This window comes from Vanellus vanellus (genome assembly GCF_965231255.1).
Source record: "Vanellus vanellus genome assembly, chromosome: 23".
Classification (NCBI taxonomy): domain Eukaryota; kingdom Metazoa; phylum Chordata; class Aves; order Charadriiformes; family Charadriidae; genus Vanellus; species Vanellus vanellus.
This window is the reverse complement of record NC_138928.1, coordinates 5281714-5301328: the sequence shown is the minus strand read 5'-3', so window position 1 is coordinate 5301328 and position 19615 is coordinate 5281714. Positions and strand designations below refer to the sequence as shown.

Below are 19615 nucleotides of genomic sequence, written 5' to 3'. Positions count from 1 at the left end.
TCCAGAGGGTTTCAGAGATGAGCAAAGGGCAGAGGGGAGATTCCGGGGCGTTCCCCGGCTCCCGCCACGGCTGCTCCCGAGCTGGCATCGCTCTCACCGGGAGCCACACAGGGATTCAGATCAAGTATGTCAACCAAGGACTTCTCATCTCAGCGAGAAAAAGCGACGGTGGCTGTGTCAGGGCTCAGCACCGCTGTTCCCCATGTGAACACGGACACTGTCCCACGCGGGCAGCACCCCATGGTGCTCATAGCATGGCCACGGCACAGCCCCACCGGGAATCGAAGCCAGAGCTACAACAGTGCCTCCATGGGTTGTCCCCAGAGGGGGACCAGAACCAGCCCCAAATCCTCAGCACCCAGCCCTGCCACGGGGGGCAGCAGCAGGGAGAGCAGGCAGGGGCTCACAGTGTGGGCCTAGAGCTGGCACATGGGATGCAGGGCAGGGTGGGATGCGGGATGCAGGGTGGGATACAGGATGCAGGCTGGGATGTGGGATGCAGGGTGGTTTGCAGGATGCAGGGTGGGATGCAGGCTGGGCTGCGGGATGGGCTGCGGGATGGGCTGCGGGATGGGCTGCGGGACGGGATGCGGGATGGGATGCGGGATGTGGGATGGGATGCGGGATGGGATGCGGGATGTGGGATGGGATGCGGGGTGGGATGCGGGGTGGGATGCGGGATGTGGGATGGGATGCGGGCTGCAGGGCGCTCAGGGCACACCCCACTGCTTGCACAGGGCTTTCTGCCCACCTGCAGGCTCAGAGGTGCCCCCGCCTCACCGAGCCGCAGCACCAGCAGCCGCTGTCTCACAGGCGGGAATTATTTCGGGCTGGTGCGGATGTGTGCCTGAAGGCCCTGTCCTCACAAAATGAAGCCTGCAAAGGTATGTGAGTAACATCAGTGTGTGGCACCTCCAAAAATCCATACGACACTTCAGCAGTCTGCACACAAACTCTGCACCTAACTAGTTTGCCAATTACTGCTGAGCTTCATTTCCCAGCCACGTGCGAGTCTGGTTGAGAAACCCACCGGAGAGCTGGGGAGCCGTGGGGCACGGGCTGGCCCTCGCCCTGAGCTGCTCGAAGGGGTGTCCCAGGCTGGTGCCGGGCAGCGGAGTTCACGACAGTCTGCAGCTGCGGAAGCGCAGTGACATGAGTCTAACCAAGCGAAACTTTAAATCACTTTGATTAAACTAATTTTGCTGCAGCTCAGCTAACAGGAAGAGCAAGGGACGGTGTGACTTCTTGAAGTCATTTCCAGCCTTATTTTCAATCCTTCAGCCTGTGCTTGTCCCCCTCCCAACGGGAGCATCAGCACATCTGCACAGCTCCGGCCGAGCTCATGCGCTGTGGGTGCGGAGGCAGCGTGGGTCCGTGCTGGTGGGGGTCTGTGCATTATTCCTCACTCACCAGACAAAAAGATTGTTGATTCGAGCTGGAGATGCTTAAGAAGCCTTTCCCCATGCAGAAAAAATTGCAGCTCATTTCTCACCTCAGGCCACCACCGCAATTGTAGATAAGGGCAGTTAACACAAGGAAGAGGGACAAATAAAACCTCGGGAGGGAAATTCCAGCTGAGTTCCTTCTGGAGCCGCCGTGGGTGCAATGGTGCACGGAGCCCCACACGTTCGCCCCACGCACCCGCCGGGCTCCGCAAACCCCACTCCCGCGCAGAACCACTGGGAGCACCAGAAGCCCATCTGGGGGTGGCGGGAGAGGAAAGGGGCCCCTCGTGCCATGCAGCTCTCTACTGCAAAAAGAAACTGAAACAAAGCTTTTTAGAGGCGGAAACCCCAGACTCAGGTGTTTTATGAGACTTTGGACCCGTACAAACTTGACCACAGGCAGTTCCATCTCAGCCTGAGGAGGGACTTCTCTCCTGTGCGGGCGGCAGAGCACTGGCACAGCTGCCCAGAGGGGGGGGAGTCTCCCCCTCTGGAGCCATTCCAAACCCGCCTGGAGGTGTCCTGTGCCACTGCTGGAGGTGCCCCTGCTCTGGCGGGGGGTGGGATGGGGGAGCTCCAGAGGGCCCTTCCAGCCCCCACCACTCTGGGATTCTGTGAGGTTGCTTCAGCTTTCAGCAATGGGTGAGCAGATTGGGCTGGTGAGGGGTGAAGACAGGAAGGAAATAATTAAAATATTTTGTAGCACCCAAAAAAGATTACTTTCAGGTTGTAATGCAAATCTTTTCACAGAGTTCTCCATAAGCATACTGAAAGGGAAACCAACACACGTTGATGCCAGGACAGTGCCAAACTCTTGGAGCCCAGGGACTCCAGGGCATCCCAGTTACCCCAGTACCTCTCACTGCTGGCTGCAGTCCGGCCCAGCCTCCGGGGGAGATCCCAGTCCAGCCCCAGCAACTCACCTGCTGGGATTTGCCCTGTAATAGACCCTGTATTATTTCAGACTCTCTTATCCCTTTTTTTTGCTATCCTTTTAAATTTTACAGTTTATTTCATAGAATTATAGAAACATTGAGGTTGGAAGGGATCTTTAAGACCATCGAGTCCAACCATCAACCTGACAGTGCCAAACTCACCCCTAAACCACATCCCTCGCCACTGCGTCTCCCCAATCTGTTAAACACCTCCAGCGAGGGCATCTCCACCCTTTTCCTTTCCTCGTTTCCCCCATCAGCAGGTTTTACCCTCCCCGTCTCCCGGCTGCCACCCAAACCCCGTCTGACCAACTGGGGCTGTTCCCACCCCCCGGTCAGGACCCGGCAAACCCCGTTAGCACAGAACGGGCAGCGAGAGGCGGCGCTGCGATGTGCCCACGGGGGACGAAACCCCGCGGGTGCGGCGCTGTGGGTGCCCGTCTCGCACCCGCAAACCTCGGCCTTGGAACCAGGGCTGTGACAAAAAGGAGCGTTCCAGCTGGTGGCAGCAAAGCCTAAAAAATAAAGGCCGAGCAGCGCGCTCGCCTGCAGCGGGCGCCTGGTCCTCGGGGGGCACGGGAGGGAATGGGGGGCACAGCCAGGGGCTGCCCAGGGCCCCCGCGCCGTCCCCGCACTGTGCCTGGGACAAACCCGCTCCTGGGCACGGGCTGAGTGTGGGACACGTCCATGAGAGACGGCAGAAGGTCCTGCTGCGCCCAGAGAGCGGCCGCAGGGACGGCCCTGGCTGGGGACACCGGCTGTGTGCTGCGGTACGCACCGGTTTGCACCCCCGGTTGCACGCCCGGCTTGGCCGTTGCCCGCAGCCCCGTTCGTCCCGGCAGAGCACGGTGAAGCTGGACCCATGTGTGGCTTCGTTGCGGGTCCCGTCGCTTCCCCACCAGCTCATCGCGGTTCTGCCCAGAGCATCACCGTTCCCTCCCTCCCAAGTGACCGAATCCCCCCGTCACTCACCACTGCGTTTCTTTCTCTGTTAAAAGCAAAGAGGGCTGTGCGGGGAGGGTCAGAGCTATGCGCACTTTGGAAGAAACGATGCGATCAGAAGGGTTTAAGGGATTACTATGTCCTCCTCTGTGCTGCTGGGCGGCAGAAACTTATGGAAAATCAAAAATCATTTGTTATTTGCGTCACCCCGCTCCCTTTCTGACTCCTATTTCATGGTTTAAAAAAAGAAACCACGAGCAACGTGCCAGAAGCCACCTGCGTCCCCCCAGAAATCGATGGAGACTAATTGAAGATTCATGGAGACGGGAGGGACGCCGGGCTCGCCCCGGCTGGCGGTTGATGGAGGAGGGCTCCCGCCTCGCGGGCCCTCTCTGGCCCGTCCTGGAGGAGGCAGAGCCCCGGGGGCAGCGCGGGGCCGTCCTGGGGCCACCCAGGGCTGCATGAGCTGTGGGCCGGTGTCGGGGTCTGCGCTGCAGTTGGGGTGTAACGCGGGTGCCGGGCAGGAGCCTCCCACCCTGCGCAGCCGGAGTTGGCTGAGCCACGGCCAGCCGGAGCAGGCACTGGGCACCGCGCTGGCAAAGGCACGTCTGCGAAGGCGGATGGCCAAAGCACTGTGACGGCCTCAAACCGCAGTGCCCAGATAAAAAAAAAAATTAAAAATTTACTTTGTGTATTAGAGGCACGGGTCTGTCCCACCTTGCTGCAAGGCAGACCTGCAACTCTGCAGAAAACTTTTTTTTTTTTTTCAGCAAAACAAGCCTGTGCAGCAGAGGTTTGAGACGCAAGAGGCATATACCACCGAGCAGTCACTGCGCTGCCCACGGCGCGTGCCCGATGTGCTTTGGGGCATCGCCATTTAGGCTGCTGTGGTTTGGGCTACTAAGCTGATGAGTAAAAGCATCCCGGCTTTCCAGCTCTTGAACCCCTACAGCAGCTGCTTTGACAGGGGATGGGGGCCATAGCCAGCACGGGGGGAGCGGCTGCCTGAGCCCCCTCCTCGCCCCGCTCCCCAGGGAGCACAGGGATGCTCCGTCCCCGCAGGAACTCACCCCAGGGACGGTGGGGTCGGTTGCTCCCGCAAACCAGCTCAGTTAAACATCAAACCTCACCGTAAGTAATCAATGCCTGGAAAGCTAAACAAAGAGAATCCAAAATGACAAAACCCCGACACCATTTCCTCACCACGCTCTGAAAAAGGCACGCTGAAAAAGTGAGATGGGGGAAAGGGGGTAATAACGCTCCAATTCATAATCTCAATCTTAAATCCTCTTTCCCAGAGTCAGCTGGAGGCCCCTCCAGGAAAATGATGAAGATTAAGCATTTTAAAATCAGGTCATTGCAAGGGAAGTTTATGCTCTGCTGAATCCCGCTATCACCAGTAGGTGTGTGCAAGCCGAGGGCAGGGAAACACGGGGCTCTGCCTGTGGCTGCAGCTCTTCAAGGCACCACAGTCACGGCACTTGTTCTTCAGATCCCCCTTATCGCCGCGCTCCTTCCCCGCTGCCATGAAGCACCCCAGTGCCTACGAATGATGCTCCGTATTCCTCCATCCTGCAGATTCTTCCTCAAATACTTACCAGCACCAGTAAGCTATTCCAATAGCCAGTGGCTATTCCAAAGAAAATCCCCCCCCCAGATTCCCCAGAAGTCCCCAGGTCGCCGGCGGAGGAGGGCACCCTCAGGGGATGCTCATCCTCTCCCTCGCCCAGACGCAGGCGCCCGCGCTCGCAGACCCACGCGCTCGCTCCGTACATCATCTACCGGTGTCCATCGGGCAGCATTTCCACCAGACCCAAAACATTTATTTCTCCAAAACTATTGCTAATGACAATGGATACATTTTGTCGCCCCAGCAGGGATTTAACATTTCCAACACGTATACTCCTAATACTGTACAATACTGTACCAAAAGGAAAAAAAAAGGATGTACCTCCATATTGTACAGAGTTATATATACAAAGTACAATTTTACACAGTTTAATATATACACCATATATATATTGGTGTAGAAGACATGAAACAATGGAAACTGTTTTAGCAAGAACATTCCATCCCACCATTAAACAACTGCTGTTAATAAAAACCCAACCCCCAACGCGCCACGTGAGCCCGAGCCCGCTATCGCAGGACTGAGGGTTCAGACCGACAGAGAAAACAAAGATTTCTAAACTTTGCGACCGAACTTTCCTATGTTACAGCAGAACCACGACATCACTGCGATCCTTTAAAAATGCGTCAGAGATGGTTCTCAGTAATTGCCCTACTTTGGCTACATAGAGCTGGTCTCTTGAAGAACCTGCTGCTCCCAAGTATTGCTCCAGCAGTTTGGCACACGCACGAGCCCAAACCCATTGGACGTCCGTTATTCAAATTACAGGACTCCGCCTGGAGGGCACGGCTGGTGAAGTCCGCTTCAGAAGTAAGGTTACTACAGTGCCTTTAAAAGGAAGGGTCCCTCTATTATTTCCATTGCAAACTGCTAAATATTTACCCTGTACGAAGGTTGGTGTGTCAAGTATTAGCACAGCAGGAGCTGCCCTCCCCGGCGCCTTCACCTCTTTTTGGCCCGTTGTTGAAAAACAACACTCTCTCCTCTCAAACTACCTTATAGGAAGCACAAAATATAACAAGGAAAAAAAAAAACACCAACCCCAACAACAAATCACAAAACCAAAACACCTTACTTTTTTCCAGGCCTTGAATTGCTCTTTTGGCATCTCTAGATCCACCAAACTAACGACTCCTCGAACCAAGGCTGGAAAATAATTCAGCTGCCTTCTGGCGGGGGGGCGGCGGAGGCAGAGCCGGAGCCCGGGCGGGCACAAGGCAGTGGGTCAAGTATTTTTTATTTTTTCAAGTACCAGGTTGTCAGACACACAGAGAGAGAGAAGCAGAAAGCTGATCCGGAGAGAGGATTGTCTTTGAAAGTGATACGGAAACTCAAACCCCAATGTTCAGTTCAGAGCGCCAGTAAGCGCTCGGCGTTTTCCCAGACGCGGAAACTCGGAGCATCCTGCAGGGAACCACCTTCGCCCAGGAGAGACCATCACCCCCTCCCGCGAAGGCCTCTAGTGCTGCCGGGCCACTAAAGAAACAGCTTTGTGTCTATAACGGCATTTGCGGGATGTTAGCCAAGGCCAGATGAGCCCAGAAAAAGGCTCGTTATTTTTGTGAAAATTAAAAATCTCAAAATAAATCAATCCCCAGCTTGTTAAACTCATTTTCCGTCACTAGTGATGGGAGTGCCCAAAGGCTTCTGTTTTCCTTTTCGTTTGTTGGGGTTTTTTTAAAGCCCTTTCCTACCTTGTGGTCCCTATATTTATACTTCGCAGCACATCCTCCGACAGTCAGGGCTCGATCCTGCCCAGCGCAGCCCCCGACACCACATGCTTGAACCCAGAGGGGCAACGGGCAGAGGCTGCTGCGGTGCCTCCCCCCGCCCGTGCCCGCCCGCGTGCTGGAGAGGGGCACAGCGCCACGTCTTACCCACTCGGATCAAACAAATTGTCTCGATGAGTATTTTCCCATCATTACCGCTGCCGGACTGGCAATAATCTCCGTTACGGGTTCCCTCACTGCGTATTTCCTCAGGCGACAGAGCGTTCCCGTCCATCGGGTTCGCGTATGTAAAGGCTCTGCAGTGCCAACTGGAGACATTTATTTCTATTGAAGAACATCTCTCAAACGCTTAACAAATCCCCAAACCTATACAACGTTCAACCGAATTTGAGGTTTTGAGACACAGAAGAAGAGAAGTAAGGCAGCAAACTCCATCTGCAACGACCTCTTTTGTCGTAACATTGCGAGAGCTCTCCCACGCGCGCAGGCGAAGAGCCCCGCGGCTGCGCACCCCCTACCACCTGCAAGCTGGGCAATGCAACGAGAACAGGTGGAATTTCTTGCCGAACTCTGAAGTGTTTTGATTCAGTAAATAAATTTATGAGAACTCGGTTATCTTAACCTACTTTTGTGCAAGAACAATCTTGCCTTAAAAAAAAAAATAAAATAAAAATTCAACAAAAAATCCCAAAACCCAACATATGAGGTATTCATCACAGGAAACCCAAAGACTCTTTTTGAACAGGTATCAAAATACATACATATACAACAATTTTTTTTTTCTGCTGTCACAGTGCACTCTAATTATTTAATCTTTTTCATTGCAACAAAATATCCAGTACAGATAAAGGGAGAGAGTTTGATCATGTCCCACAGCTTTGACATGAAGAACAAATTCACGATTTATAAACTGCGAGCCTTTGGATTACCTTAGAGAGGCAGAAATTTAGCAATCGTTAAAGCACACTGCTCAATTCCCAACTAGGGAAATACAACATAAAAGGTTAGAGCTTCAGAAACTATTAAGATTGATCACCTAAAATCATATTTTATTTTAAAAGTTTTGCTTTGGATTATTGCAATCCAACATCTGATGAACAAGAATCCTTTGTTCATACAAAGCACTATCAAACAGACATACGTTTTTCCAGTTATCAAACACTTCTTGTCATTATATTTGACACAAACATTACATAAAAGTCATGAAAGAGAATTTCCATGGAAGAGCTAATATTTCTTCAGAGTATGAAGATATGAAGTGACACGGATACCTCCCCAAGCAAACCACTGCGTCGCACTCGTCCGCTCTACGTTGGTCTCTCCTACAAGATGCCCACTGGTTTTGCAGGAAGCGGTGCCGACATTTCCAGTTTCTCCTTCCCACCTCTCCTGCAACGACCGGTCATAAAACCCTTGTGGCAAACGTTCTCTCAGCCTTGTGTGTTCCGAGTGAAGCAGACAAGCTAAAAGTTTCCTTTTTTCGTTTTTGTTTTTTTATTCTCCCGTGTGTGTGTGTGCGTGCGAGTTCCCTGCTGGCTGGCCAGACCCAGAGCACGTGGAAGAGGAAGGACGACCTTCAGCCTGCCATATTGCTTGCTGTAAGTGTAAGTGTCAATCACAGTGCACACCAAAATTCCAGTTTTGTTGCTCAATATGCAGGTTATCCTGCTAAGCGTATTCCCCTTGACAGTAGGATTGTCCCCGAGCTGTGGATGCCAGAGAGAAGCACAGTAATTCGTATACAGACAGTTGCTGTTACAGTAACCTGAAGTCTTTTTTTATCTCTTAATTTCCATTCATACTTCAGTCCTCGAAGATAGACAAGAGCATCTCCTCCAAATGTGCTGTGCGTGGCTGGACACTTATTCTTAGACACGTGAATGCTAGGCATAAAAATATAAAGAAAATAAGGCATTACAAATGAGTCGAAGAAAACGTACAGAGATCCTGCTCTTGACACAGATTAACTTTGGTCGTTCATGACCAAAAGGAAAACGAAACCAAAAATTCCCTACTTAAAGTAAATGCCAGAAAGTTCTGCCTGAGCAAAAAATTACAAGTTTAATTCCATTTTTCCCCAAAAGAACAAGTGATTCCTTGGTGGTAGAAGTCCGTCAGAACCTGAGAGCAAAGGTCGCTGGTCGCACTGTTGGGGATCTTCCCCTGCAAGAGGAACAGGGTAAGGTCCAGTGACAGTCACACACGTACCGCGGTGCTTCCCGAGGGGAACTGCTGCTACAGATGAGCTAGGGAAAAACGAACAGGAGCGTTCTCACCGAAATGTTTCCGGTGTTCCCCAGTTTTCATGTGTTCTTAATTTAGGGCACAGAGAAAGTTGGTCTTTTCAAAACCCATCATTAATATGGATATATTACATCTGTAGAGACGGGGGTGTGCGCGGGGATGGACAGGGCCAGAGTAAAACCCTGTTCGTTTCTCCGAGTAACATCCTAAACAAATCAGAAAAGTACATTGAAGAAACTGTTCTTAGAAATGTAAGGTTTGTTTCTTCTTTTTTAATTACTAAGTGCCAATGAAAAAGACATTGCAGTCACAAGGAAGCTAAGTGTGAGAAACCCACAAATTTAAAAGAAACTCAGCTAAACGGGAGAGGAAAATGACTTTTCTTATCTTGTCCTTGCCTGAATTTATTTGATGAAAACGTAAGATGTGCAGCTTTTTTTTTTTTTAATCCCACAAAAGTTTGGGAACGAGGTGAACTGAGGGTCAGCCAGAGTCTCCTCTCTTGCAGGACCGCGAGATCTTCTTTACCGTTGTTAGTGGCACATGCCTTTTTTTTTTTTATATATATAAATTAAATAAATGTTAGCACTGTGGAAAATTCTCAGTAGAGTACAAAAGAGTTCATGCAGCCTGCTAGCGGCTGAAGCATTTGCTGCCTACCATATAAATACAAATACTAAGAATTCATTCACACGTCTGCGGAGTCCTACGGAGGCATGCCGGTCTACCAACGAACACGCAGGGAAGCCACTCCAGAAGCTGCATGCTGTCACGTCACCGTCCCCAGCAGCGTTTCCTACACCGCTCTATGAGAGCGGAGATCCCTAATGCAGTTCACAGCGGTCACAGCCACCGACCGAAGCATTTGCAATCGGGAAGAGGGAGAAGATACACAGCTTGAGAACTTCTGATCGAAGTTGTTACAGTTCTTCTAACTGAGATTTTGGTAAGGATCCATCTTGATATATGATCAAAACAAGAACGTGTGCGTTAGTAAATGAACTCCCGTCAGAGGACGCTTAGTTTTCAAAAGTTTTCTTGTTTTTACATTCAGTCTCCCGAGACCACACCCCACATCGTAGCCTACGGGCTGAAAATTACACTGAAAAACAATAAAGCTGTTTTTAAATATGGGAGAGCAAAGGGGGAAAACAGCTAGATTGTCCATAAGCAACAACTGGGCTCGCTCTTATGTTCCTAAACCTCAGGAACATGTTTGTTTATATTTGCACAGACACATATTACGTATAACTCCACAAAATCTAAGAGTGTTCCAGAGTAAACTATTTTCCGTGACAAGTGTCGACTAAAGGATGAGGCTGGACGGCCAAGAGCTTTGGCCCTGGGGGGAGGAATGGGGGAGCAAACAAACAAAACCAGAGGATGTGATGGAAGTCGAGACAGACCCTTAACCACCGTGGCACCAGCGAGCGACGTAATAATAATAATAATGCACAAGAAACAGGCATGTCCAAGCTCCACGTAACCAGTGGCACCAAAACATGCAATAGACTAAAATCTATCCTATTGTTTCCCTGTGATAAATGAAACACAGAATATATAAGTCACTACACCAGTATTCAAAACATGATGCCACCACATATTTCTTTCAGTGGCCAAACACTTGAACAAGGCATCAACTACAAACCAAGATCCAACTCATCGCTTTTTGTGTGTTTTCCTCCTCAGCTTCACAGTGACCCGACACTGGATTTCCTAAGCGTGGCATGAACTGTTTTGCCTTACGAACATCACTGATGCGGGTACATGGGACGAGGTCGTTACCACTTAGCTTACTCCCAGGAAGCGCTCCCAGCAGTAAGTAGCAGTTCACAAATAACCTTCAGCAGAAGTTCAAAAAAAAAATTCGTTAAATAGGAATTTTCACGTCTTTAACAGAGTCTCTTCATCTGAAACAACACAGTTATATCCACAGAGCAGCATCGAGTTTATCAGACAGTACAGGACTTGTCAGTAGGCTGCTGAGATGCAGAGGAGGCGACGCCGGGGCTCGTGGCGTTTGTTTTGGGGAAAACTGTAGGCTTCGGCCGAGTTGCCGGAGGTTTCACCTGGGTGGCCATTTTAACCGACTTCACTGGCCTGAAGGTGCAGGGTATGTCTCCGGCTGTGCTGGCGCTGCGCTGGAAAGCCGGTTCAGTGTCCTTGAGGATCTGAGTGTGCAGAGGGCTGGAAGGTTCAGAGGTGGGGGCCACCACCGGAGACGTTTTCAAAGGCTCCAGGGTGTCGAGGACAACATCCGGCGTGTGCTTTACGCTGCTTTGCCTTTCCAGCTCCCGCAGCTCGTTCAGAGCAGAGTTCATAGTAGCTTCGATATCCTGCAAACACAAAAGAGAAACCGAGTGAATAACAGAACCCAGACACATAAATACAGAGATAAAAGTCAGTCTTTGAGAACGACGTATTTGTTTTCAGCCTGTAAACACCAACACTCAAATCAACCGGCGGGTCAAGGACCTTTAGGTGTCGAAGCGAAACCCACGCCAAACTACACAGCACTACATACTGAAGCCAATAAGCAGTAATATTTTCCATCAACAGGAAGCAAAATAATTGCTCGCACTTTCTCGATGTTAATGTGGTCCTTTACTGGTCCCCATGCTGCTTGGACGTCAAAGACGAGCTCAATCCCAAAATGTAGCAATGAACAGAAAAAACATGTGATTCAAAGCATCAGGATCCACTCCTGTGCTTTATTTGGCACGTTAGATTCAGGAGAGTACATTCTTGAAGAAAAGACTCATGATTTTGACACTGGCTGATGGGCCACACACCAAATGCTGAAATCCTTGTGTGCTCTTGCTGCCCCGCCGGTTCTCCTGCTGTCCGAGTAGTCTCCCCTTCCCAGAAAGGTATTACAAGGGACTCAAAATTTTAACATTTTAGAAAACACAGAAGACATCAGAAACATATATAGAAATTCAAGCTGGCACTTTTCCTTCCTCTTATAAAATACTACAGTTGTTAACAAATAAATATAAGGAGAGCTTTGAGATAAAAACATGGCTTTTTTTTGTTCTCAGCCGCAGCAGGACCTACACGTTTGCTACAGCCCGCGCTGCGGAGCCCGCTGGGGCACGGAATTCACTGGAGAGCAGAAGAGCTCAGCCTTTCTGTGACTCACAGCTTGGCTACAGCTTTTTAGCTTCCTTAGAGGTTTTTCAGGGGGTGGGGAAGGTAAATCAGAGAAGGAATGGTGGAAGGAACCGGAGACAGTAATCTGACACCTCCCGGTCTATCTTGAGGCCAGGCAGATTGTACTTACGAAGTTAGGGAAAATATGTAAAATGCATGCTGATTATTAGATGGTGTTTGAAGAGATACTACAGGGCAAAGAGAAACACTAATTTAACACAGCTTCCCCCCGCACTTTTCTCCCCCCGCCCCCCCCTTCTTTTTCTCCCCAGACTCTTCTCCAGTGAAAACAATGGAGTTAACGTTCTGGCAGGAAGAGGAGACAGAATAACTTCAGTTACAGCTTAATTGAAAAAACAAAGAAACTGATTTATGTCAACCAAAGCCTTGGAAGGACAATGAAATACGAAGACAACAAGAACCGTATATTATAATTCCACTGGAATAAATGGGCTAAAGATATTCCTAACAGCACCATACAACTTTCCATCAGAGTGCGTATCAGATTTTTATTTGGACCTTATTTATTACTTGGCTGTTTTGTCACTAAAAGCGACGTTGAAAGTTCACGCATCTTCCCCCAGCTCGTTAGAAACCTACAAACTCCCGAACCAGGCAGGGAAGTCAGGTCTCCCAGGGCTGACTTTGGAATCCAAGACCAAGCATTCCTTGGCTTTAGACAGATCCATGGCATACTGAGAGCAGTTGGTAGAGGCAACATACACGTGCGGGCACATCTCACAGCTTGGAGCAGGAGAAAGGGAAGATCCTTCGTGGAAAAGGGGAAATCTGTAACATTTACATCATTCGTCCCACTAGTGGCTGTCACTTGTTCAAAATCTAAGCCTGACTTTCAATCGTTTTCTGTTCTACTGGTGAAAGCACACAGATGCAAAGACACCACTTGCCTTTTTGGCACCAGCAGTGGCTGCTGTGGCAGCTCACAATCCCGGACACGGGGAAGGGACAGACCGCTGCGCATAGTGACACAGAGAACAGGCACAGAGATGAAGAATCTGTAATAAACCGGTCCGTGGCAAAATTAGCAAAGATGATGAAAAACACTACGAACACCTTTCCCTTTAAGCTGCAGAGAAGGAATGTGAGCAGAGGGTTTCCCTGTTGCCTGGTCAGTGTGTGGAGTCGGTCCCAAAAGCCGAGCTCCGTGCGAAGTCAGAGCACAGCCGCGGCCGCATCGGCAGCCCGCCCTCCCGTCGAGGCACTCATCTAAACAACTAACTAATGAAAACGAGCGGTATTATGTTCAAAGTTGGTTTCTAATCACACACTGAACCCTGTGAGCGTATAAAGATGCCACTGCGAGCACTGTGCTCACAGCCAGCCTTTATTTTGACTGTACTACTGCATATGCTTCCAACGTCTAACCACAGGCGAGTGGGCAAAACTGACAGGAGAACGTTAAATTGACACTGAATACTTTACTTTTCTCATGTCTTGAAGTTATGATTGTTTAATTTTTTGCTGACAGCTTTGGGATCTGTGTAACTTTCTGAAATGGACGTTTTTATTGTTGAAACTAAATTCTGAATCATGAACAGGGCCGAGTTTTTCTGGAGGAAAGACCTGACCGTTTATCTTCCCTCATGAAAGCAGCCTCAGCGACTCACACAAAGCGAGGCTGAAAGACGAGACTCAAGCTGCGGAGTCAGTTAACATCGCTTGGCGAGAAGGGAAGGGATACGAGATTAAATCAGACGTCTCACTGTCTCCAACGTCCTTTAAGTTTCCCCAATAAATCTGTAAGGCGAAGCACTCCTATTTACCTGTGCAATAACTTCAGGGTCCATGGGCCGGTGGTTGTTGAAGCTCTTGGACCTCCCGGCTGTCACAGTTTTCCGGATCTGCGGGCTGTCTATCCTGTTCTTCAGAGACGAGTGTCGGCTGATAGAATTGAGGCTGCCGTGGCCACTGATGGAGCATTTATCTGGAACGTCCTTAGGAAGACTTTGGCTCATAATGGGCTGAGATGAGGGTCTGGAACCGGCTATGGCTCCTGGGGAGGCTGGTTCTGCCATTGAGCTACCTAGTCCATGGCTGTCACTTTGACGGAAGGCTCTTCTGATGCTGCCTGACTCTGGTTTCTTTCTTTGCCTTCAGTCACAAAAGCAAAACAAGTCAATACAAGCAGGTACACATAACGGGCTGTAATTTGAAGATATCCCCCCAAAACAACACAGAGGACAACGGGAAGAGACACAAAGATATCCAGATTACAAATACACCCAGGATTTTAGGCGTCGTTGTGAGACAGTAAAATTATAAATCATTCCAGTTTAACGCTTCTAACAACAAGACAGTTTCTGGCAGCTGTGCACATTCACAGCAAAACCAGAAAACTTGGGTGGAACATAATTAACTTGGTCAAGAAGAAAAGAATTTATATTTGAACAAAAAAAACCCTCTGTGCCATCAACAGGTTTTGATGATGTGTTTTTATTACATTAGAAGAGCACAGCTACAATTTTTGACTGGAGGACACAGTATAAGTCTACTAAGCTCCCGGCCCAAGGCATCAAGTTGTTATTTTCAGAGACTGGCAAGCAAAGAACCCCACAGTTTGGGGTTAACGATCATTTCCAATATTCGCTGGTGGTAATAGACGTTTCTTTTTCACTGCTTTAGCAGGACCATGAGGCATTATCTATGTAGGGCTAGAGATATACCAAAAGATGATGTCAAATGGATGAGCTGGTCCAAACAATTTAGTTTCTACCCCAGCACCATGCGGTTTGACAGCACGATTCCATTCAAATCATATGAATGCAGCAGAATACTTTATGCCATAGGTCTGAAGCTTGGCATCCATTATACAGGAAGGATCCATTTATATATAGCACCAGCCCCATGAATAACTGCAAGAAAGTGTTAACTCCAGTAGGATTTTGGCATCCAAATAATAATTCAGTGGGTGGCACAACTGTCATTGCGAAACCATCTGATTTAATTTTGCTCAAGTCTGTTCACACATAGGTCAGAAGATTCATTCCTAAAGAAAAAACAACAAAATGAGTCTTATGCGACTATTGCTAAATATCAGTTTCCCTACTAAAGGGAAAAAACCTGGAGTGGACACTACCCAGGCTTCTTACAAACACTACACACAACACTACCAAAACCGGCAGATGGTGAAGCTCCAACATAGGTCTGTTCATTATACAAATCTTTCCATAACTGGCAGAATGGCAAACTTCAATGGCTCAGGCAACATCTATCATAAAAGAAAGCCCAGATCCCAAGCTGATGCAGATTAACATAGCTTCACTGGTATCAGTGGAGCTCTGCCGACTCCCATCAACAAAGGACCAGGCTCTGTGTAGGGCATTAGCAGGTCCAGACTTTAAAAAGGATGTATTTCTGTAAATGCCTTTATAGACTACATTCTGTTAAATTAACTGAAGGTTAAAAATATCCACTCCCATAAAACTGCAATTATCATATTAATACCTTCACTGCACAATAGAGAGAACTGTTTGGTTTGTTGTGTTTTTTTTTTTAATAAGAAGGAAATAATGAGAAAGATATGTGGGATAAGTCTGCTCTAGAATAATTAAACAGCAGATCAAGAAATTTAGTCTGTTACTGGCTTGATTTCCCAGGTTTTTTATTATGTTGAGTGCTGGCTAAAGTAACGATTTCTGGTTGAGGAGGTAGGTAGAGCAACAGGGAGGTGTGTTGTTTCACTGCAAGCATATGGTTAGTAACCTAAGGTGAGAAGTGCTGGAGAAACGAAAGAATGTTACAGGCAATGCCAGATGGTGGGACTTAAGATACGTCATTTAGCACAAAATGTGACACTAGTTTCTGAAGAAATTGTCCCCCACCCCATAAAACAAAATATCTTAAATGTAAACGAGACACAACAAATCACAGAACATAACAAGGAATGAGAACACACCGTTATAAGAATTCATTCTGCTATTCCCCTCCCTTTCTCTGTGTGCTGAGCTTATAAAATAGGACATATTTGGGAAAACGGGAACAGATGGCACCTTGGGGATAGGGAAGAGAAGCCAGTGGGATTTTAAATGAGCATTGGCCACACTGGTGACAGAGAGAGAGAGAGGGGACAGCAAAATGTGAGCAAGTTAGAAGAGGGGGAAGCAGAGAATAATGGTGGCAGCGCTCATTAGTTAACCTTTTTCAGGGAAGGAAATATTATATACTGTACTCATCACCAGGATCTTTACAGTTAAGTAAAATAATGCAAGGCTGTTCTTACTTGTTGATGTTTGCAAGGTAAATATCTGCGACGTGACCCCCACTTGGGCAACTGGCACCAGCTCTAGCAGTCACTTTTTCTTCCGGTGGCTCAGAATTTATTTCTATTTCAGACTTCGGACTGGATCTTTCAGAGACACCATCCTCACTAGGAAGGAGGAGGGAAGGAAATCACAACCGAAAAAGGACCAACAGCACTGAATTTCAAATACAGCACTGTGTCTGCAAAGACACATACAGGACAACAGCACTGTGCTAGCATCTTTCTCTTAAGAATCATTACGTATCTTCCAAATGAGAGCGCCTGATTTCTGTGAGCAACCCGGAGATCCCAGCTCTGCGTCTTTAACGGGCTGGCAGCGCCAGAACAAGTTTCATATCACACCTCCACATACGTGGACACCTACGCCTCTGCGGAGCTCTGCTTGTTTCAAGAGGACTCCCTCCTTGCAGGGAAGGTCGGAGGATGAACTCTCCCCACCTGGTGTCAACCCCTTGGCACAAACACTCCATTCCACACCTGAGTTTTAAGCAAGCCCATCTTGCAGATGGGCTTAAAGTGTAACATACGTGTCTTGAACGACGATATACTGATGAGGAATAAGGCCGTCAATTCCATTGTGGCGTCCCTCCCACCAGTCATCTGAGGCCCGCTGATAGAGTAAGAGAGAAGCTCCTTTTTTAAAGGACAGCTCTCGTGCAGTCCTGCCAATGTAGTCGAACTTCGCTATTGCTTCTATGGGCTCACATTCTAGGAGATAGAAGGGAATAAACAATAATTCACTAAACACTTGGGCTCAGGTAAGTATTCAACAGTTTAAACCTACCATAAAACAGCTTATGATGAGAGCACGGAAGAGGATAAAGTGTCGCTTCTTAAGGCAGCAGAGGGTTGAAGCAGTAAGATTCAGAGGGGAACCCCTATAATATGAGGATGTTGCAATTTCAGCGTTTACTTAATCTCTGCATGGCGGACACACGCACGTTTCCCAAGTCACAAACCCACTTACAGCAATTCAAGTGTACAAAGGTGGAAGCAGCAATGGCAAAATTAGTATCTCACTAAAATAAAATTTCAAATCTGGGTAGCAGTCAGGCATGTTCCAGACAAAAATCTGCCTATGGTACGCCTTCCTAAAGGCTAAACTAAACCTCCTGGGCAGGCAGGCAGGCGTCGTTATTAGCATTTAGGGAGGGAAACATCCTCTGATTCCAAGCTGCTTCAGAAATAAAGGGTCTATTCAGAAGGAAATTTCTGCTGCCTGTGAGGTTCACCTGACCCAGGAGACCGGATTCTGGCACTGTGGGAGGCCGTGCTATTCATCGAACTGTCACAGAAGCTAACGAAAACATTCAGTGCCTCCAGTGCTGCGGTTTGTGCGGCGATTGGGAGAGCAAGCGGCTCCCCCGGACTCCGTACAGCTGTGCTGCGCAGTGCACAGCGGCACTGCGCTCGGGGCTGCACTACCTGCTCCAAACCCGACTGCTCCTACTTGCGAAGCTCACAGAAGAACTACAGCCATGCTGTGTCTGCAACCAGCCGCTAATCCGGGTCCCTGTAGGACTCTGATATTATACAGAGGGACAATATGGGCCTTTAGACACTTGGGAAAATCAATACGAAATTCACGTGGATTATTTTTAAGACTCGGAAAAATCTGCCATTGGTTGAGTCTAAATATATATTAAGCCAGTTCCCAATTCTAGGCAGACATCAGGGGAACGGAGATGAGCTCAGCCACATGGCCCCAGTGGACTTCAGCCTCTAATTACTTTAAAGGAGCTTTAACACAGCCAAGCGGTGCACAGAAATTGAGATTTTTCCCCGGGAAAAAGATTTGCAGTTCTTCTTCCACGACAAGAAAAGATACGCCGTTGCACTCTGAGGTCTCCTCTGCATCACGGGAAGCTTCTACAGTGCAACAGCCAGCCAAAAAGGACTGGGAGGCCAAACACGAGCCACAGGTTTTACAGTTATTCCTTGCGAGAGCGTACACTCAAGAATTAGGTCTCCAAGGCCGCCCGTAGGCAGGCAAGGCACTAGCTGGGCTTGAGAAAATGTGCAGTGCAAGTCCCTCAGAGTGAGCCGACGCTGCAGTGCCACTGTCGCATGGGCTGGTCTGAGAGAGCAGAGCAGGAGCATCCCCCACCAAAGAGCCCCATCAGCATCTGTAGTTACAAAGCTCGAAGTGACCATGCGCTGGGAGCAATCGGCAACAGGACCTGCTAGATCGACTCCCCAGCAGTTAATTTCTGCACTACTAAAGCAGAAAGCTCAGAATTCCGTCAAATCGCACATTTCAGGTAAGCCTGTGGTCAGCCTCACACGAATCCCGTTATCAGCCCTCGGCTACCAGTGGGATATTTGCAAGGGTGACAAAAGCCTGGCCCGTGTTTGCAGTTTGCGATAGCCACCTTGCTCCAGGCTCCCCAAAGCACAGGGTTATCTGGTTTTGGCTCCTTCTTTCCTCTTCCTTGTTTTGCCTCTGCAGCCAGCTTCTTCATAACACTAAAAACCCGATAATGCTGGTTTTTGGTGTCCCCCTCCATTTAGGAAGGGGATGGGAGTGTGGTTTTGAAAATTCCATCTGTTTCATTAAGAAGTGTTTATTGTTCCAGATGAGTGCGGCACTCAGGTTTCTTATGTTTCCAATTTGCTTTTTAGGACTCTGGCTTTCATCCAGAGAAGTGATTTTAGACTCTAATTTCCAGTAGCTTTTTCCTACTACACTTATGCTCAGAGAAGAAAGCTGTGCGAATAAAGAGAGCAATAAGGCTAAGCCAAACAATTACCCCTGCCAGTCTGACTGCCTGTGCAGGAAAGCAGCAGTTTAAAATCTTTCCACTCATACACATAATTTAACGAACATACGACCTGCTTGTCTTTCGGCATTTCTGACCTCTTATGCCCGTCTCAAACCAGAGCGTCCACTCGCTCGTACAGCGAGGCTGGCGGTGACAGCAGGGATGCTCTGCAAAACACAACCTCTCCCCCCACTCCAAACCCGATTCCTTCCTTCAATGAAGACGAGGGGATAACAACTTTACTTTGGGATGACTTAGTGCCAGCCTCACAAAAGAGCTAAAGGAGCAAGTGCTTGGTCACTGAAGGAGTGAAAAAACCTCAGAGCATCAGTCCCACTGAGTTGCGGAGTTGTACACTGCACGTCTGACGAGTACGCCCGAGGATGTGAGACTCCTTAGTTAACCAGACCTTGCTGCTCCCTCAAAGAGACAGAGGCCAAGCTCCCCCCTCTGCTTCGGTGCCAAATGCTCCCTCCCAAATGCTTCCTATGG

General features: G+C 48.7%; 1 protein-coding gene across 1 annotated transcript in view; it reads right to left on the bottom strand.

Annotated features, from left to right (window-relative positions):
• Positions 1-10834: 10834 nt before the first annotated feature.
• The window catches only part of SRGAP2 (SLIT-ROBO Rho GTPase activating protein 2), a 106235-nt gene continuing 97454 nt past the window's right edge, over positions 10835-19615 (bottom strand). The window contains exons 20-23 of the mRNA XM_082494659.1: positions 16889-17069; positions 16320-16466; positions 13864-14191; positions 10835-11262 (exon numbers count right to left, since the gene is read on the bottom strand). Of these exons, the coding sequence (XP_082350785.1) occupies positions 10879-11262; positions 13864-14191; positions 16320-16466; positions 16889-17069 (1040 nt within the window). The 3' untranslated portion in view covers positions 10835-10878. The remainder of the gene's footprint in view (positions 11263-13863; positions 14192-16319; positions 16467-16888; positions 17070-19615) is intronic.